Raw genomic sequence first — 21,475 nt, 5'->3', positions numbered from 1 at the left:
AGAATATCTCTTTGGATTTGAGAATTTAGTCTTTGCAACTTTACAGATCTTCTTTATGCACCAAGAGCTTGTAACACTCCAAAGAGAAAGGAAAAATTGAAATCGCATCATATGACCCCTTTAAACACAGACTTCTTTTCTCCAAACAGCTTGTGCATTATATTATTTAAGTATTCTAAATCCATACTTTCACTATCATGCATGGAACAGACTGAAATAATAAAATCTCCAGAGTTCCCAATCTGATTTGTCTGAATGGAGCAACGCTAAGTGGTCATTTCACCTGTAAACTACAGTGAGACTTGTTTTTCGTAAGATCAGCTAGGTTGGTACAATAAGCCATTCAAGAAAAAATAATAATAAGGTGGATTGATTGTCATGTACATTACCATGCCAATCCCTCCGAGAGTTGTCATGAGAGAAATACTGTTGTAGACTGTTGATGCAAGAACAAATTATTCACGTACATTATTCAGAATCACAGCTGTTCCTCTCATCGCCCTCTGTCCATCTCATAATGTTTGTTCCTGTCTAACCTCTTCTCATTTCTCTTCCAGAAAAGGAAGTCCAGTTCCAGCACCCAGCTGATGGTGAGTGTGAAACAGGCTCCGTCCTGTTGACAATCTGCCACAAACTGGCAACCTTTAAAGGCCGCAACCCAACAATGAGCAAAACATGGCTGCCATGGAGCTGGACTTTCTTTTTTCTGTTATTGATGTTACATCACATTTGTAAAGCTGATGTTGATCTGACTCATTTATTGTTGCAGGACCGAAGCTGCTGACTTGAAATCCTCTGATTTTCACCAATTCTTTCTTTCTTGAAGGCCCAGCCGGTCAACTCTGATCATGTTTTATGTGATCTTGGCCAATAAAAATCCTGAATCTTAATGTGTCTTTTATAGGAATCGTCAGAGAGTACAAGCACCACAATTGAGGATGAGGATACTAGAGGTGAGACTGTCTGTCTGTTGGTCTTTTTCTGGTTCTAAGGATTCAGAGCACTGCACATTTCCTCCAGTTTCTGACACGCCATAGCAGGAGCTTCCTGTCAACGACATGTTCATTTGAATTCAAGGGAGAGTTCACCCAAAAATGAAAATTTGCTGTTAATTTACTCACCCTCAGGACATCCAGGATGTACAGGGTAGGTGACTTTTATCTTCAGTAGAACAGTTTTTAGCTGAAACTGTGGTCCTTGGTGATTCATAAAATGCAAGTCAACAGCTACCGGTTTTTAAGAATGAAAAAAAAAGCCTATCAAGGAACACAAAATTAATACCCATGGCTCCTGACAATATGCTGAGGCCTTATGAAGGAACATGCAAAAAACTGAACATTATTTTCAACATTATTACCTGTAATCCAGAGCTTTAGTCAGATGGTTCGGATGGATATCTGGTATACAAACAAATCATTCTTTTGAACCGGTTCTTTTTAGTGAACTGGATGAACCAGTTCACCAAATCAGACTGAATCGCCTGAAACAGTTCACGGCTCAAACAGCACAGATCTACAAGTTACTCAATCAAAACTCACTTTCAGACTCCTGACAGTCACTCCGACTCGAAATGAGCCAAAATAGCAGCGTATCTGATCATGTGATAAATGAACTCATTCAGTGCTCCAGTTCCTCCAACAGTCACTGAACTGAGGAAACAGATCGACTCGGACTGAAGACCGATGAGCCGCTGATATGAGCATGCGTGAACCGAGCCCTTGAATGAACTTTTTTGTTGTTTCACATTGTAAAAAGTTGAGCTGATGAAGGGGAGTTCATTCACTTTATATGCTTTAGACATGCAAAACATCCACGTTTCATATCATTACTGGGTGCTTTAATAATATAATTGTGCATATGTGACGTCATTGCGTGATTACCTAAACGGACTAGTGAACCAATTAATTTAAACAAACTTTCCGAAAGAACCAGTTCACGGAAACTAATCGGACTTCCCCATTTGCCTGAAGCTCTGGATTACAGGTAATAATGTTGTAAATAATCTTCAATTTCTTGCACAGACCGATTGTTTCACTTCATAAGACCTCCATATATCGTCAGGAGCCACGGGTATTAATTGTGTCTTGCCTGTATTTGCTTTTTTGACTCTCAAAGTGGATTGCAGTAATCTTCTTTACTTTTCTGCTGAAGAAAAGTAAGGGGGTCTGAATACTTTCCGTACCCACTGTATATATTGGATGGCCTGGGGGTGAGTAAATTAACAGCAAATGTTCATTTTTGGATAAAATGTCCATTGAATTAAGCACAGGATTGTTCATTCTGATGTTACGTTTATTTACCATTATTGGTTACGCAATTATTTATTTCGCAGGTACTTTTATCAAACTTCACTAACATTATAAGTCAATCTCAAGGAAAATAACAATTAAAAGTGACACATATATAGACAAATTTACCACATTCTGATCCCCTGAAACGACTTCTAAATCTTTATCTTTGCAGTGAGGAAGCAAGAAATCATCAAAGTAACTGAGCAACTCATTGAAGCCATCAGCAATGGAGATTTTGAGAATTACACGTGAGTTTGGGACCATTCGTCTTTCACATCCACATTTGCTAATCTATAAATATGAATGTACTGTAGTGGAGACTGGCAACAGCTGTAACACTTGTTTTCTTTATCGTCTGTAAAGTCCTGTTCACATCACTATAACTATGAAGTGTTACTAATCGTTCTCATTATGTGAGAATAGCGTCCACACCACAACTACTGTATAACGATAATGACAGAGTGGAATGAATCATTGTAATCATTTACAGAATGATTGTTTTTCCAGCTGATGAGTGATTAAATCATTGACAGCCAGTCTAAATCATTTCAAGTAGCAGACAATATTACTGCAGTGCATGCTTATAATAAACAGAATGTTATTATGTGTTGGCATGGATGCAAATATAGTTATCGTTCTTGGTGTGAATGGGCATTACTTCATTTTTTTTTTTAATGTATTTTTTGTGCAATTTATCTTAAACTAATTTGGGGCGGATTGCAAAACTAAAGTCTCACTGAGGCAGAATTCCTGTCCAAATGCATTACATAAAGTTCACTGGATGGTTGCAGTATGACACCAGCGAAAAGTCAGCCATTGTTATTTTCTTTTTGCCTCTTGTCTTCATATAAACTTTCCCCTTCTTTTACCCATGGTTAAATAGTCCCAAGGTAACTGAGATCTTCAAAACTGGACCATTTGTATATCTATATACATTTGACTGCAAAAAAAGCTAACTTGGTAGGATTTGTCAGGCATGACCTGAAGATCACATTTGATAAAAACTGGACAAAATGTGTAAGAGTAATGGCAAAAAAACAATTGCAATCGTTGATCGCTAAGGTGGTGCCATTCCCCAAATTCTCAGTGCCAAGGATACACATCAAGTTTCATTTCAGCACATCAAAGATTTAAAAAGATTTTGTAGTTTGTTAAGATTCATAATGGTGAAGAGACAAAATGGCTGAGAAGCATTGATATGGTCTGATTCAGCAGAATCTATAGAGCCATTGTGATTTTAGGACAAATGGTCTCGTGAACAGTAGATGGCGCTGTCATAAAACTTGCAGATGGAGCAGATGGCCTCCATATCAGTGTTAAGGCTGAAGAGATACAGCTGCAGCTACTGGGCATGCACACATCAATATAGCGTCATTGTTGTCACCCTGTTCAACAATAATTACTGGTTTTGCATTATTGTAAGAGGTAGTTTTAGGGTTGGGGTAGGTGTAGACATTAATAAAACACAATCTAATAGGTAGAAATGTTGATTTATTGTTAGTTTCTGGCCGTAACTGTATCCCCTCTAGCCACAACCTGATCAGGAACAAGATATCATTCCAGATATTCCTCACAGGAAACTTGTTCATTTCGGCATCTCCTCTCAATCTGAATGCTGGTGTGCCTGGCTTCCTAGGCTGATCATAAAATAATGTTTTAAAGAGCTTCTCAACCAGCTATCATCAAAAGAATTCATATTTCCTAGGATCAATAATCAAATTAAAGTAGGTATATTTCCCCATCCTGGCATGCAATAAAGAATTTTTATCTGGAAAACAATGTCTCAAGTCTCAAGTCTACTTTATTTATAGAGCCCTTTCCACTACAGTGTAGACCAAAGGACTGTACAGCAACACAACAATACAAGGACACTGAAAATAAAATTAAACAAAAACAGAAAACAGAACAAATTACATCTTCCAAAATTCAACAATTAAAAACCATAGAGAACAAGTATATTTTCACGTGAGATTTAAAAACATCAATTGAGGGTGCAGATCTGATGACAGGTGGAAGGGTATTCCACAGTCTTGGGCCAGTGACCGAAAATGCGCAATCCCCTTTAGTTTTCAGGCGGGTTTTTGGAACTGAGAGCAGTAAGCAGTTAAATGTTCTTTGAGGTCTACCAGAGTTCATATGAATCAAGTCCGTAATATATTCTGGGGCCATATCATGGGACAGCTTTAAAAACATACAGTAACACCTTATACTGAATCCGATATTTAACCGGAAGCCAATGCAGCTTTTCCACAACTGGAGTAATATGCTCCCTTTTCTTTGTACTAGTAAGGAGCCTCGCGGCTGCATTCTGGACCAATTGCAACTTTGAAATAAGAGATTAGCTTTCTCCCAAAAAAAGTGCATTACAATAGTCCAAACGGGAAGAGATAAATGCATGAATCACTATCTCAAGGTCAGCAACAGACAAAAAGGATTTCATTTTTGCAATAATACTCAAGTGAAAGAAGCAACTTTTCACCACACATTTAATCTGATGATCAAACGTTAGAGCTGAGTCAAAAGTTATACCCAGATTCCTTATTTGGGACCACACATTTGTTGTCCATGTACCTAAAACATCATTTATGTCACTGTCAACCTTATTTGGCCCAAAAATGATAACTTCAGATTTACTCGCATTTAGCTGTAGGCAATTTTGCTCTAGCCAGCCCTTCACCTCCTCAAGACATAATAACAAAGATGAATGAGATGTTGATCCTCCAGATCTAATAGGAAAATAAATCTGAATATCATCAGCATAAAGATGATAAGACATACTATGTTTTTTTTTTAAAAAGGCCTAAAGGCAGCAAAAAATAGTGAAAACAGAATAGGCCCCAAAATGGAGCCCTGATGAACTCCACAATCAATAGAAACTGAAGAGGAAGAAAATTCCCCAACCCTCACTGAAAAGGTTCTTCCCTGTGAAGATATTCAGAGACCAATAAGTTAATGTCAAGACTACCTTCAATATGATATTGTCAATATATTATTATGATATATTATATTATGTTTGTGTGCAGGAAGATGTGTGATCCCAGTGTTACGGCGTTTGAGCCTGAGGCCCTGGGAAACCTGGTGGAGGGGCTGGATTTCCATCGCTTTTACTTTGAAAACTGTAAGATGCAATGTGTACCTGTATTCTAATTTCTAACAATTAAAAGCAAAATTCCAATTAGCTTCTGCCTAATGCTATTTGACCTCAAGACTTTTTTTAATGCTGGTTGAATATCAGTAGCTATGGAATCCCATTTCAGCAACTGAATAAAAAAATAAAACAAGGTAATTTCAGCTTTGTTCTAGCAATAGCGTGATGTAAACTCGCAGTTCTGACATTGTTTCCCAGAATTGCGTATTTACATCTTGCAATTCTGACCTTATTACTCACAATTGTGAGTTTATATCTCACAATTTTGACTTTATTCCTCAGATTTATAAGTTTATATCTCACAATTCTGACTTTTTTTCTCAGAAATGCGGGATATAAACTCACAATTGTGAGAAAAACATCAGATTTGTGAGAAAGATTGTCAGTGATTAGCATTATATTTCATATTGGTGTCAAACACTGATTTATATAAGACCAGGAATGGTTTTTATACAGAAAATATGCAAATATTTGATATTGTCTGATCCAAAATATGTGACGTTTCTAAGTTGTTAAAGCAGAATGTGATGTGGTGTTTAATTGTGACATCCAGAAAATGATTTTTTAATGATTTTAATTTGTTCAAACCAATACAGAAAAATACGAAAATGTCCAGCAAAGACATGGAGCTGATGACAGGGGAGCTCCTTTCTGCTGCCTGTTCATCTTTTGTTTACTTCCTATACTGTATCACCATTTGTTGAGTTATAGAGGCCATTTTTTCTAGGATTAAAATGACTCGCCATGTCCAAACAGATTCAATAGCTGAAATAATTGTTAAATGCAACTGTCGTTTTTTAAGGATATAGGCATTTATTATAACTTACATAAATTAATGAGTTATGCACTCTAAGAAAAGTAAAAAAAATAAATATATAAATAAATACATTAAAAAAACAGCTCAGTGTACAGTTTATATAAAGGAATTTTCCTTTTTGATTTCTCACAGGTGTTTTATTTTTAATAAATTTTATTAAATTATATGTTGCATTGTGTTTTAGCATACACTGAAAAAATTGGTGTAGAAACAATTTTCACTGATAAAATGTTAGTAAACAACAATTAATTAAAAAGAAACAGCAAGTGACATATTGAGTGACGTATTTTTATACGTCAGTGTATGGGTAATTTTCTGCCAGGACATTATCCTGCATATGTATTTTTCATATTTTTCAACCGACCTTTTTCTTAAAGTGTAGATTAAACAATATAGGCCAAAATCTTGTTTCTAAAATAAGGTCTTCAATGTTGTACCAATCGTATTCAAAGGTAAACTACAGTCATCCACAGATTGTGTGCATTACAAGCCATGTTTTTATTTTGTCAGTTTCTATTGGTCGTATCATATGTTCTTTAAAAATATGTTTGGCAAAAATTGGCTGAGAGGTCGCACATGGAAGCACTATCCCAACTAACAAAAATGTATTCTAAGAATGTTTTGCTAATGCTCCAATTAAGTTCTCTGAACACTCAAAACATTTTTTTTCATGCATTAAAAACAATCTGAATGTCAGAGGAAATTAACGGAATGTTCCATTTTTATTTTATTTTTTTGTAAACATGGGAACATTAATTTGGAATCTTCTCAAAACAAGTAGTAAATGGTAACATAAAAAAAAAACAATAGTTGAATGACCAACTAAATGGGTTCAGAAAAAAAAAAGTTTTATGAATGATGTTTTTTGTGCTAACATTTTGAGAACATTATTCAAGAGCCGCTAACTGTGAACAAAGGTTCTATTAATGTTACTGGAAGAAATTTTGCTCATTACTTTGATTGCGGGACCTCTATAGCAACCTAGAGATATTTTTATGAAAAGTTGATTTTTTTAAATTTTATTTTTTAACAGTGTGGTCGAAGAACAGCAAGCCGGTTCACACCACTATCCTGAACCCTCATATCCACCTGATCGGCGAGGAGGCCGCCTGCATCGCCTACATTCGTATCACGCAGTATCTCGACACAAACGGAATGCCATGCACTGCCCAGTCAGAGGAGACACGGATCTGGCATCGTAAAGACGGCAAGTGGCAGATAGTCCACTTCCATCGCTCAGGCTCTCCGTCTGCCATCACTAAATAAGAGAGTCAGGTAACGAATCTAAAACTGAATTATTATTGTTTATTATTATATGTGAATTTGATGATCGCAGAGGCAGATTCAACAATCAATAAATGTAAATACAGAGTTCTGGCATGAAACTCTAGATGGAGCAGTCTGATAGGTCTAACTCAATCTGACCTAATGACATCATTATCACATGGCACAGCTGATTGGCTCTCTCCTGTATCGGTAGCCAATGAGCTCACTGCTCAACATTCAAATATATGATTAGTGCTATATGAGCAGTTGCAGCTTGCTTCAGAAACCCTCCACCTTCCCCAGCTCCACCTGTATAGATCTGCTACAAGGTGATTCATGTATGCTATATGGGGGTTATTTCATGTATGTTATATTTGCAGCAGCAGCATGTTGTGGATGTGTTGGCAGTAGCAAGTCTCGGTACTCCGAGAGTTGTCATGACAGAACCATATTTCTTAAAATTTTATACTATTTTACATTAAAAAGTAACATTAAGACTACAGCTTTTTGCAATTGCTGGGACCAGTTTTTTTTTTTTTTTCAATACTTTTGTCACTTTTTTCTAAACTCTTCACACAGTGTTGGCTAAACTGTGGATCGTTTTTCATGTAGTACAAAATCCATTACATGACTAGGCTACATCGGTCCATGTACGTTGCGTTCATTTGTTTTTTTGATTAAATATTGAAAACAGAAACATGAGAAAACGTCAGCTTTTTAGTAAAAAAAAAAAAAAAAGAAAAAACAAGAATTCGTCTTGATTTTTCGTTTTTACACCCAGGGGTAGAAATAGATAAATAGCTTGGATTTTTGATTTCCATGTGATCTGGAACTTTCCACTGATTGGTCAAGCAAAGATCAAATGGTGCCATCGTCATGTCTCCTTCAGTTCCACGCTACAGAATAACAGTCATCTGATGCTATAGTTAAAGCATTGATTGCAACTAAATTTCATCTTTCTCTTACTAAAAGACTAACAAATAGCTTGACACAAACTGGACTGGCAGCACCTAGACAGGGCTTACTTCTGTGTAGGCATAGATTCTCCATGGCAAATATTAGTTGAATGTTTCAGAAATATGAATGTACCCACATTACCCCTTAGTCTACTTCTTTGGCACGCCACACATTTTATTTAGCTGTCCAGTTATCAAAATCTGTGTGGCAGTGTTTGTGTTGAATTATATTCTTAAAAAATATTCATCTTTAGACTTGCTCTGTAACATTTTGCATACTGACCTTACTTTCTTTTTCCATCTTAGTTGAAAATACCAGAGTTGCAGGATCACTGGCTTGAGGATGTACAAGCTCCCAGCTTCTCATCTCATTCCTTGAACTTCATTGGCCCTCTGCTTTACGGTGTCATCACATTCACATTAGCTTTTATTCTCATTGCTCAGAACACTTCTTTATGGATAAACTATGATGAAGCCGCTGTTGCAACCCTGCTGCGTGGTATCAATGCTTTTTTTTTTTTACATCTTGATTATGATTACAAAATTAGCCACCATGTTTTTGACCATAAGTGCTACATTTGCAGATATTTGACACAAATGAGATATTTGGGACAACGGCTACATTCCAAAAGAGATCCTGTTTCCTAGGGGTTTCCACGGATACCTAGATTTTTTTTTAGACATTAACTAGTCTTTTAATCTCTCTTATACACCTGTAATAAACTCGAATGTAATCTGATTGAAATGGATGTTTATATATTTGAAATAAAGTAGAACTGCTAGGTAAGAATATAGTAATGACTTAAACAGCTTGTCCTCCACTGCCCGATTTCCAGACAATCGCCATTGAACATTTTCTACCGAGTTTAGTGAAGCACATTGAACAGCAGTGAATTTCAGTATACGTTTAGCCCTTGAAATCAAAGCTGCATCTATGGCACAAAAAACACACACACAATCTATTGAACCCACATGATCCGCACTGCAAGAACAGATGGATCAAGGGGGCTGAGCAACCCACTCAACGAACTGTTGCTTAAAGTTAAAGCCGGTGCTGATGGTGGCAGTGGAACAGTAAATGCATGCGAGAGCTTGATATTTCTTTCTGCCGTACAGGGTTTTGAGATCCGGGTCTGGTGTGGTGTGCTCAGAGCACTTTGATAAAGTTCTTCCAGTAGAGCTGGTGTATTTGTTCTTCCTTTTGTATTTAGGATTCAGGGATTTTTTCTTTTTATTGCAAAAGGAAGTCTCTTGAAAAAGCTCTTGAGAGTGTGTTTGATGTCTGGGCTTAGCTTCTATTCAAATTCAATGGAAGCGTGTTGCTGGAGAGAGAGCTTTCAATAATCAGTGTTGACGTGTTTATCTACTGATGTCTTTTTAAGATGCTCTATTTGCTTGTTCAGTCTTACTGTGACGTTCAACCAATGTACATTCATATTAACGCGAACAATCAAAGTTATTCAAACGAGAAAGTGGACACTGCTAACTCTATATAGTGATGCTCAAAAAGACCTAGCATTTGAACTTGTTGATATTGTATTCAGACTATTGCTGGTGAATATCTGCTATTCAGATCGATCTCTGTCATATCTAAACATTTGTAAGGTATATTAAAATGTTTTTTGCATCTTATATGTACAGATTAATATTGGGTTACACTTTATTTCGATAGTCCACTTTAGACATTCTATTAACTATAAGTAACTTTGTAACTACATGTCAACTGAGCAGTCTGATAGGTCTAACTCAATCTGACCTAATGACATCATTATCACATGGCACAGCTGATTGGTTCTCTCCTGTATCGGTAGCCAATGAGCTCACTGCTCAACATTCAAATATATGATTAGTGCTATATGAGCAGTTGCAGCTTGCTTCAGAAACCCTCCACCTTCCCCAGCTCCACCTGTATAGATCTGCTACAAGGTGATTCATGTATGCTATATGGGGGTTATTTCATGTATGTTATATTTGCAGCAGCAGCATGTTGTGGATGTGTTGGCAGTAGCAAGTCTCGGTACTCCGAGAGTTGTCATGACAGAACCATATTTCTTAAAATTTTATACTATTTTACATTAAAAAGTAACATTAAGACTACAGCTTTTTGCAATTGCTGGGACCAGTTTTTTTTTTTTTTTCAATACTTTTGTCACTTTTTTCTAAACTCTTCACACAGTGTTGGCTAAACTGTGGATCGTTTTTCATGTAGTACAAAATCCATTACATGACTAGGCTACATCGGTCCATGTACGTTGCGTTCATTTGTTTTTTTGATTAAATATTGAAAACAGAAACATGAGAAAACGTCAGCTTTTTAGTAAAAAAAAAAAAAAAAAGAAAAAACAAGAATTCGTCTTGATTTTTCGTTTTTACACCCAGGGGTAGAAATAGATAAATAGCTTGGATTTTTGATTTCCATGTGATCTGGAACTTTCCACTGATTGGTCAAGCAAAGATCAAATGGTGCCATCGTCATGTCTCCTTCAGTTCCACGCTACAGAATAACAGTCATCTGATGCTATAGTTAAAGCATTGATTGCAACTAAATTTCATCTTTCTCTTACTAAAAGACTAACAAATAGCTTGACACAAACTGGACTGGCAGCACCTAGACAGGGCTTACTTCTGTGTAGGCATAGATTCTCCATGGCAAATATTAGTTGAATGTTTCAGAAATATGAATGTACCCACATTACCCCTTAGTCTACTTCTTTGGCACGCCACACATTTTATTTAGCTGTCCAGTTATCAAAATCTGTGTGGCAGTGTTTGTGTTGAATTATATTCTTAAAAAATATTCATCTTTAGACTTGCTCTGTAACATTTTGCATACTGACCTTACTTTCTTTTTCCATCTTAGTTGAAAATACCAGAGTTGCAGGATCACTGGCTTGAGGATGTACAAGCTCCCGGCTTCTCATCTCATTCCTTGAACTTCATTGGCCCTCTGCTTTACGGTGTCATCACATTCACATTAGCTTTTATTCTCATTGCTCAGAACACTTCTTTATGGATAAACTATGATGAAGCCACTTTGCTGTTGCAACCCTGCTGTATGGAATGTTTTTTTTTTTAGTATCTTGGTTATGTTTACAAAATTAGCCACCATGTTTTTGACCATAAGTGCTACATTTGCAGATATTTGACACAAATGAGATATTTGGGACAACGGCTACATTCCAAAAGAGATCCTGTTTCCTAGGGGTTTCCACGGATACCTAGATTTTTTTTTAGACATTAACTAGTCTTTTAATCTCTCTTATACACCTGTAATAAACTCGAATGTAATCTGATTGAAATGGATGTTTATATATTTGAAATAAAGTAGAACTGCTAGGTAAGAATATAGTAATGACTTAAACAGCTTGTCCTCCACTGCCCGATTTCCAGACAATCGCCATTGAACATTTTCTACCGAGTTTAGTGAAGCACATTGAACAGCAGTGAATTTCAGTATACGTTTAGCCCTTGAAATCAAAGCTGCATCTATGGCACAAAAAACACACACACAATCTATTGAACCCACATGATCCGCACTGCAAGAACAGATGGATCAAGGGGGCTGAGCAACCCACTCAACGAACTGTTGCTTAAAGTTAAAGCCGGTGCTGATGGTGGCAGTGGAACAGTAAATGCATGCGAGAGCTTGATATTTCTTTCTGCCGTACAGGGTTTTGAGATCCGGGTCTGGTGTGGTGTGCTCAGAGCACTTTGATAAAGTTCTTCCAGTAGAGCTGGTGTATTTGTTCTTCCTTTTGTATTTAGGATTCAGGGATTTTTTCTTTTTATTGCAAAAGGAAGTCTCTTGAAAAAGCTCTTGAGAGTGTGTTTGATGTCTGGGCTTAGCTTCTATTCAAATTCAATGGAAGCGTGTTGCTGGAGAGAGAGCTTTCAATAATCAGTGTTGACGTGTTTATCTACTGATGTCTTTTTAAGATGCTCTATTTGCTTGTTCAGTCTTACTGTGACGTTCAACCAATGTACATTCATATTAACGCGAACAATCAAAGTTATTCAAACGAGAAAGTGGACACTGCTAACTCTATATAGTGATGCTCAAAAAGACCTAGCATTTGAACTTGTTGATATTGTATTCAGACTATTGCTGGTGAATATCTGCTATTCAGATCGATCTCTGTCATATCTAAACATTTGTAAGGTATATTAAAATGTTTTTTGCATCTTATATGTACAGATTAATATTGGGTTACACTTTATTTCGATAGTCCACTTTAGACATTCTATTAACTATAAGTAACTTTGTAACTACATGTCAACTACATGTCAACTAATTCTCAGAGTAGACTGTTAGGGTAGGTTTAGGGTTAGTAGAATAAGTTGACCAAGAAAGTGTTAGAAGATATTAAGCAGACAGTCTACTAATACTCTACTAACTGCTAGTTGACATGTAGTTGACATGTAGTTGCAAAGTTACTTACTGTTAATAGAATGTCTAAAGTGGACTATCGAAATAAAGTGTTACCTAATATTGCGTGTTCAGATTTACTAAACCAGTTACATTTTTATTAGTAAAACGGTATGAGCTTAGTCGGATTTGTCAAATATTGCTTCTTGAGTCTTAGTATTCTTAGATTTATTTTGTAAAGCAAGAATGTTAACGTGATGATTGTATGCACGATTTTTTGCTGTTTGATTCATTTTATCAAACGTTTTGCCTTGGCTGTATAAAAGCTGCTCTTCATTCGGTTGGGTCGTGTGATCACTGCCGTCAACAGACAACCAACTGTAAACTTTGCTATTCTTTTTCTGGTTCTATTTAAACACTTTCAGGCTACTTGTGGCACATTTGACAAAGATCCGTTCTTAATATTGAATTAATATTCAATTGTCATTATACAGAACCAAAGTTTTCCTCTTCTTTTTCCTCATTATTTATCTCCTTAGAAAGACATTTAGAAGTGAAAGAAATCAAATGCATGGAAACCTTTTCTATGTCTTCTCGTAACGTGGTTCATTGTAAACGGCTGCTGAAAGTGAGTTGCTTTGTGGCCTCTTTGATGTTTTTGTCTTCTTTATCGTTTCAGCACAGTTTATGAAAGGCCTAACAGCATCTTTTGATAGTTTTTGACGTATATACTGTGTTTTGTTGAGGCATGCTGTTTTTATTGTCAAAAAGTGGGTGGGTACGATATTGTTTTCAGAGTAAAATGTACTTTTTGCAGTTTGGCTCTAATGCACCCGGGCTTATAAATAAAAGTGCTTTACGAAGTGTTGTAGTTGTCATTGCGTATTTGTTGCTAATGAAGTTTTGAGGAGTGCATGTTATTATTGAAGTCAGCGTGAAACGGGGTTTCACTAGTAATTTTCAAAACTTTGAATCAGCTGAACCAATTGCTTCACAAAAACGATTAACTTTTTCAAAGCATTCGAAACACCACATGCTGGTGATGTCTGCTGGTTAGAATGGTGTAAATGCAATGAAAAGTCAGCTCAAACGTGCATAAAAACACCTTTTACAACAGGCAAATGTTTTGTTGTGTAAATCTATTCATTGCAAATAAATAAGTACTGAGTAATATTAACTCACTCTCTGGTACTGTTGAGAGGTAGTCAAAAATGACCAATCTTTTTAATGTCAAATAAATGAATGTACTACATTTTAGTTCAATAATATCTTTTATTTAATATTTTGTTTCATGGTACTAAATTATATTTTTGGAATAGTTATAATGCATTTATTATCTTTTAATCACTTTTTGAGCATAGACCTAAAAATGAAACTTCCAAATTAAACTGTTGTAAATCTGGCATGCTTTTCAGTACAGACTTAAGTTTGGTCTATTTTTTAAAGAAGCTACTTCACAGATTATTGCTAAAACAAATAAATAAAAAAGGTTATAGAAGTTTAAATTTCTTATTATGAAGAATACACTAAAATACTATTACATTTTAAATGCTAAATATATTTTCCAAAACATGTTTTAGTCTAAAATCACATGACAGTCAAAGCCATAATCTAGGTTATTTGTGTTCCAAATTTGAGGTTGATATCACAAAAAATTAGCTTTCAGTAAGATTTTGTTTGGGTGCAGTACCAAATAGTTCCACTAGATAAAATTTGTTTCCTGTTGTTGAAAAAAAATCTTATAAATAAATGAATAAACATGCAGTATTAAATGATGTGGTATGCCTAATATTCTCAAAAGACTGTAACACCTGAATGAAATATAATTTTCACAAAACATCATATATAGGTTTAAGGTGCGAGTCTGAGGAGGCAAGAAAAATGTGTTTCCAAACAGACAACAGTAGGCACTATTAACTAGGTTAACGGTGAAAATGTTTTATCTCCATTGCCTGAGACTGCCCTGAAATGTAGCATGCATTGTCTCATATTGGTGCATACTGTCTGTATAATGCTTAATGTGTTACAAAACATACCCTATAGCGCTCAAGCCCCAACAATTGCTGCTCGGAGCTATATTTCATCTTCTTTTTCTTTCCCTGGTCTGAAGTCTGACACCCTATGGAACCCAATGGAGGAAAGTTATTAAATTTAGCACATCTGTCTAAACTTATACCATAATAAATTTGGAGCGTCTCTCTATAAGTCAAACTCAACAAATTAAATTTGTTAATGGTAGTAATCAGATTGAGATCTGTGTGCCAAACCTCCACTTTCCTATGTGCTATGGGTTCTTATATATATACAAGTGTGTGTGTATATATATATATATATATATATATATATATAAAATACCAAAAATTAAACATTTTAAGTGTGGTGGCTTAAATGTTATTGCACATGTCATGGAATGCATTTACATCAAAAAAGGCTTTTACTTTTGTTGTTTTGAGTTATGGATAATGTATGCATGTTATAAGGGCTACAAAAATTTGATGTTATTTTTTTGCCTATTTTATTGCACATCACAATGGACAGCAAGATAACATGATCTAAGGACAGCCACTGAGATATATAATACAAGATAATATATATAATCTGTGCAATTGTCTGAAATAATTCACAATCACACCCTTTTTAAAAGCAGAATTTTATATACAGTAGTAACACTTCATACCTACATTATTTTAAATTTTTGATGAAGAATAAAGAAAGACTTTTTCCCAGCACCGATCTACAAAAAAAGTAATATTAGATTATGCAGATGGGAATGGGCACATTTTTAAAGGTGGATTATACAAAACTTTACATAAGTTAACACAAATCACTTTGGCAACTTCTATAATGCAGCATGGGTTTTCAAAGGAATGGACATCGTACAGTCCTCATGAGCCTGGATCAGTGCAGTCGTTTTGTTCTGGGTTCAGGCTCCGAGCTTCAGCGATGAGACGCTTGACTCCCACCATCCACTGACTGACTTCAGCAACATGGTCCACCATCAGGCCTCTGTGGATCTCATCAGCTGCATCCCAATTTTTTCTTTTCAGGTCTGAAACAAAGCACATCTAGCATGTTTTTCTCTCCCTGTTTGCCTAAGTCTCTGGATTACAGGTAATAATGTTGTAAATAATGTTCAGTTTCTTGCACAGACAGATTGTTTCGCTTCATAATACCACAAAATATATCATCAGGAGTCACGTGTATTTTTTTTTTTCTTGCCTGCATATGCTTTTTTTGACTCTTACAGTGCCGGCAGCTGTAAAATTGCATATTATAAAGCACCAAGGCCCACAGTTTCAGCTAAACATCTTTTTACTGTTCTTCTGAACATCAACAACAAAAATCACCTACATCTTAGAAGACAAGTATATTAACAGCAAATTTTCACTTTTGGTTGAACTATCCCTTCAAGATTCTTCTAGGATCTGACAAGCAGTCAGGCAGGACAGATCTCTGGGAGTAACATGACTCTAAAATGCTTCTCATGTGACCAGTTCTTGAGAGTCTCAGATTTCCTGATTGCATACATCAGTCACGTCACTGTTACTTTGTGTTTTAAAACAAAAAGATGTGCTTCACATGATCTGCGTCACTTGCATGTTGATATCAAGCAAACTGAAGAAGTTCCATAAAGTTTTGTGCATGTATATACATTTATGTGCTGATTAAAAATCAGATGGTTATTTTCTTTTAAAGCTGCATGTAACTGGCAAAACGTAAAGGGGTCAGGAAATGCAGAATCAGATTATTATGTTTCTCAAGGTTAGTTTATACAGTTTTCCATCCTCATTTTCACTCTCTCTGAAACACACTCAATTTAAAGGGGCTTTTCCTCTGATACTCAAGATGCTTAGTGGCAACACTTATATTCTAGTCTGATGTAAGATGTATAGTGACATACAAACTTCTTTTGCAATACTTTATGACAGAACAAGTGCGTGTGAAAGTGAACAACACTCTGAAGACTGAAAAAGACTCACCTTGGGACAATCTATGCATCCTATGTTTAACCAAAGGAGAAAGTTTTCCACTTTTCCACATGTCCTCAAAAAGCTTCAGACGTCTTTCCACATCATCACAAATCTGTTTCTAAAAAAAACAATGACACACAAGGTGACAACAGGAACATAAATATCCATTTCTCCACTCTGACAAGTCAAAATAAATACAATGGCAAGAAAAAAAAATGCTCTAATAACTATAATATTTTTTATAAGGTTTGGACCTATTACAAGGTGTGAGAATTGTATGTTTGTGTGTTATGTGGTTTGATCCATTAGCTCTATTTAGGGGCCATTTACACGACAACGTTTTCAGCCAAAAACGGGAAACTTTTTATGCGTTTTGACTGTTCGTTTACACGACAACAGCGTCACGTTGTCGTGTATACGTGAAACTTTTTAAAAACGCAAGGGAAAATCTTTTCCGTTTTTGACTACATCGTTGTCGTGTAAACGTAGCCTTAGTGTTACATATTATCATTGAGATACTATTACAGTTTTTGTTAATGTTTTTGATTTACATTTTTATGTTTTCTGCTTTTGTTAAGTTTAGTTAAAATCTTAGTAAATCTATTGTGTGATTTTGTCATTTTATTTATTTTTTAGTTGTTTTTAAATATCTTATTTTATACATATTTTTTTGTTATTTTAGTACATCAACTGAAAGTGAGGAATGTTGCATTGTTAACATTAAGGTTTTAGATTTAGTTAAATTATAACAACCCTGGTTCCATTTATTCGCAATAAAATCCTTAGTGTAAAATGTGTTGCTTTTTCCTTATTTAGAAACTGTGCAAAACCATAAATATTTCTTGCTTGTTTCATGTCATAATGCTTTTTTTCATTATGTCTGTTTCCCACTGGTTGAACCTTACAGGCTCTTGAACTTTATTTTCAACCAGTTTCAACATTGATATTACCTTTACAGTATGTCTGCATGCGTTCAGCGCTCCATAAAGTGGTTCTTGCACATCCTCAACGGATGGCTCTGTCTCCAGCTCTCCCGCCTCCATCTTTCCGTCTGAGGGAGTTTTGGGACATACGGAGGGTGGGGTGCTGCTGTCCATTGGAGGAGGATTCATTCCCCGGGGCGGCGTTGGCATCGCCACTGGTGGGGATTGCATCTCTGATCCAGAACCTACAGTGGGAAAATAAACCATTTAGAATTCATTTATAAATTTGTGTTATAGTGCTGTAATGTCACAGATGAATTACACAAAAACATTACATTTTTTGCATCTCTTTTTTTCGTCTTTACACTTGCAGATTTAATATGCATTTTCTTTACAGATGCTAACATTTTTTCAAATTCAAAATTCACCCATAAGGAGGCCATATAAGAAGCTAATTTACTAGAAAAAAAATCCTCTGACTTCTCCAGAGTTTAAATGGGCATATGCTTAAACATTTCAGAAGAAAAATTTCCACCACATTCATGTTTTTGAACTCGTCCTAGGGGCGTCCGTCTGATTTGCACATGCACATGTACCTAGGATGTCAATAATACAATATTAACACTTAGTAAAGCAAGGAAAATGAAAAACCTGGTGGTTCTGCGATACAAATTAATAGAGGTAATATGATAGAAAACAAAAAAGCAACCAACTCATCATGATTAACCAGACAACTTTGTGATGAATTAGTTTCATTTCTTAATCAATTCAAAGGCTTTGAAAATACAGTCCATACAGTAGAACAGTTTGCCAAAAATGCATTTTGTCATTTGCTGCAAACATGTACAGTAAATAGATGAATCAAGATAGATGTAGATAAATAACATTTAACAGTGGGATGACCTGTGAATTGGGGTGCATGCACCCTCTTATTGAGGATATTTCGCTTTGGTCCACCTGAATCCTTCTGCGAGCCATATGAAAACTGCGGTGGGTCGTTCCACCCGTGCTCCTGATTACCTGCGCAGAAAGCAACATTATGAGTGAGTGCGGATCTGTGCATACCGTATCTAGCCATCTACGTTTTCTAAAGGTGTGCAAGGTGATGATAAGGTCTTTAGAGTTTTCTTGACTCAATCTAGAAGTTATTTCTCTTAGGCCCAAACACCGTGATCACAAAGGTTTGACTGTAGACAATTGTAGATAACAGAGTGAAAATGTGATACTGATCCTAAGCACATTTATGCTTCCAACTGGTAGGTAATGTGTGTAAAATCACTATTTTTTTTCTTACACATTACAATGACAACAAGACTAATGTAGTATGTGCAAATTACATTCATGTACTTTTTTAACTGTCGCAGAGTAATTACTTATTCCAAAGAAGTACCTGCTCAGAGAGTATGCCCTTTCAGACACACTCAGAGTTTAAGTACAGGACGACCCCAAAAGTGCCAAATTTTGCCATTTTCCTGTGAAAGATTCTATGGGTTGCCAAAAGATAATAATGACAGTTTATTACTCAGAACTTTCTGAGAGCTCCAACAGAATTACTGTAATTATGAGATGACGTGAACGCTTTATGTTTTGTGAACCAAATCACATCGTTCTGGGAAACAAATTGTTACTGTAGCTGGGTATGAAAGCCCATACAGAGGACAATAATCTGGTCAAAATGTATTTTAAACATAAATGTGACCCTGGATCACAAAACCAGTCTTAAGTCGCTGGGGTATATTTGTAGCAAAGCCAGCAGATAGATATAGATTTTTCTTTTATGCCAAAAATCATTAGGATATTAAGTAAAGATCATGTTCCATGAAGATTTTTGGTTAATTTCCTACCATAAATATATCAAAACTTAATTTTTGATTAGTAATATGCATAGCTAAGAACTTCATTTGGACAACTTTAAAGGTGATTTTCTCAATATTTTGATTTTTTTTGCACCCTCAGATTCCAGATTTTCAAATACTGTAGTTGTATCTCAGCCAATATCTATGATATTGTCCTATCATAACAAACCATACGTCAATGTAAAACCAATCAAAAATGTATTTCAGGGGCAAAAAAATAAACGTAGCCTACATTTAGGCAAAAGGCAAATATGGATGGAATAGTCTACTAGAGGTCAAAATGATTTAATTTAGATGTTTTGAAATATTTTATTTATTTACTTTTACATATATATTTTAACATTGTATATTTTATTTATTTATGGAACATTGTAAAACATTTGACGTTTCTTCAAATGCTACACTAGAATGTATTTTCCTTGGACTGAAATATATAGAGGGCAAAATACATTTTAAATGCAACATTAAAAGGAGTTAAAAGCACCACTATTTTCTTATATCCTGGGTGGGAGTCGCCGAAATGTATTGGGCTGGTTAGCCTGGTGTTTTTTGTTTTTGTTTTTGTTTTTTTAACGACCTGACAACCCTGCTGAGATGTAACGTTAGTAGAAGTGTATGTCCAGTCTCGTCGTCGTTGTGTTTAATGCACCTACACCAGTAACTTTAGCTGCCACGTCTCAGAACATGAGCTGTCAAACGTAAAACACTCGTTTCTTTGATAGCCAATTAGTATTGGGTTTGTTATTGTTCTATCGCGTTTTTCTCCATTAGTCATAGCTACAGTCATCGTTTAAATGTCAAGAAAACTTTCAAATGAATGTATCCGGGAATGAATGAGAGCGACGAGACTGTTGTTTACTCACACGAACATCACACTTCACACGGAAGATTTACATGACACGTTTTATAAACATGTAATATTAGTTCTATACACTCTTACCTGGTTTTACTAACTCGCTCATCGCAGTCTAGACTCCAACATCAACACTGTGGGAAAAATTCTTCTACTTCTAGAATTCTTGTCAAGAAAACTTTCAAATGAATGTATCCGGGAATGAATGAGAGCGACGAGACTGTTGTTTACTCACACGAACATCACACTTCACACGGAAGATTTACATGACACGTTTTATAAACATGTAATATTAGTTCTATACACTCTTACCTGGTTTTACAAACTCGCTCATCGCAGTCTAGACTCCAACATCAACACTGTGGGAAAAATTCTTTTACTTCTAGAATTCTTCGTTCTTCTAGTTCTTCTTCTTCGTTGGATTTTACCGGCAGCTCGCATCCGTAATGCTGCGATTCTGCCATCTTCTGGAGTTCATTAACTCCTACACAAAGCAGCGTGTCATATTCGAACTATTAATGCTGTTTTTATTAGGAAAAGTTCAGCTTTTTGCTGCCTTGTTTACCCACCGCATTTCAGTATGTTCCTCTGTTATTCCTATGCTTCCCATTTCTTTCATCATGTCCTCTCTCCATTTCATCTCTACTCTTAATCTGGTCAAGACTGTCTCCTCTTTCCTGTTTCTTCCCTACTTTCCAAATAAAATAATAAATAATATTTATAAATTAAATAGTATTTTAATTTCAAAAGTTAATATTTATTTATTTATTCATTCAATAATTTATTAATTCATTCACTAATGAGTAAAGCTACCTGCTGAATATAAATGAATTCTCAATGCAATGTTTCCCCTTAAAGGCAGGGTATGTGATTTTTCAAAAACACTTTAGAAAACTGATTCGGGCCGAATCGCAAAACAAACTTGTAGCCAATCAGCAATAAGGGGCGTGTCTACTCGTGATGTGGAGGAGAGCGCGTTCAGTGCACGGACATTAGTCGAGCCCAGCGACAGAGAGATAGAGACCATT

The 21,475-nt window shown here is 35.7% G+C and overlaps 2 protein-coding genes across 4 annotated transcripts in view; one reads left to right on the top strand and one right to left on the bottom strand.

Annotated features, from left to right (window-relative positions):
- LOC107713164 (calcium/calmodulin-dependent protein kinase type II subunit alpha) overlaps positions 1-9,684 on the top strand; it is a 41,954-nt gene extending 32,270 nt beyond the window's left edge. Inside the window, exons 14-19 of one of the 2 annotated variants that reach the window (XM_016518595.1) lie at positions 558-590; positions 905-953; positions 2,464-2,539; positions 5,315-5,409; positions 7,290-7,531; positions 8,785-9,684. In XM_016518595.1, coding sequence (XP_016374081.1) covers positions 558-590; positions 905-953; positions 2,464-2,539; positions 5,315-5,409; positions 7,290-7,522 — 486 coding nt within the window. In that variant the 3' untranslated portion in view covers positions 7,523-7,531; positions 8,785-9,684. The remainder of the gene's footprint in view (positions 1-557; positions 591-904; positions 954-2,463; positions 2,540-5,314; positions 5,410-7,289; positions 7,532-8,784) is intronic. The other variant, XM_016518596.1, reaches the window with a different exon arrangement.
- A 5,608-nt stretch (positions 9,685-15,292) lies between these two features.
- LOC107713166 (steroid receptor RNA activator 1-like) lies at positions 15,293-21,033 on the bottom strand. 2 transcript variants are annotated; one of them, XM_016518598.1, is made up of 7 exons: positions 21,017-21,033; positions 20,828-20,931; positions 20,535-20,602; positions 18,642-18,758; positions 17,766-17,983; positions 16,825-16,933; positions 15,293-15,893 (listed from the first exon to the last, which is right to left on the bottom strand). In XM_016518598.1, the coding sequence occupies exons 3-7, from the start codon at positions 20,554-20,556 to the stop codon at positions 15,730-15,732; spliced, it is 630 nt and encodes a 209-aa protein (XP_016374084.1). In that variant the 5' UTR covers positions 20,557-20,602; positions 20,828-20,931; positions 21,017-21,033; the 3' UTR covers positions 15,293-15,729. The 2 variants fall into 2 exon arrangements, with proteins under 2 accessions (XP_016374084.1, XP_016374083.1); XM_016518597.1 differs by lacking the exon at positions 20,535-20,602 and having other exon boundaries at positions 15,294-15,893; positions 20,760-20,931; positions 21,017-21,032.
- Between the last annotated feature and the right edge of the window lie 442 nt (positions 21,034-21,475).

This window comes from Sinocyclocheilus rhinocerous, unplaced genomic scaffold (genome assembly GCF_001515625.1).
Source record: "Sinocyclocheilus rhinocerous isolate Xijiao unplaced genomic scaffold, SAMN03320098_v1.1 scaffold387, whole genome shotgun sequence".
In the NCBI taxonomy this organism is placed as follows: Eukaryota; Metazoa; Chordata; class Actinopteri; order Cypriniformes; family Cyprinidae; genus Sinocyclocheilus; species Sinocyclocheilus rhinocerous.
Note: the sequence above shows the minus strand (reverse complement) of the source record. Positions and strands in the feature narration are given on the sequence as shown.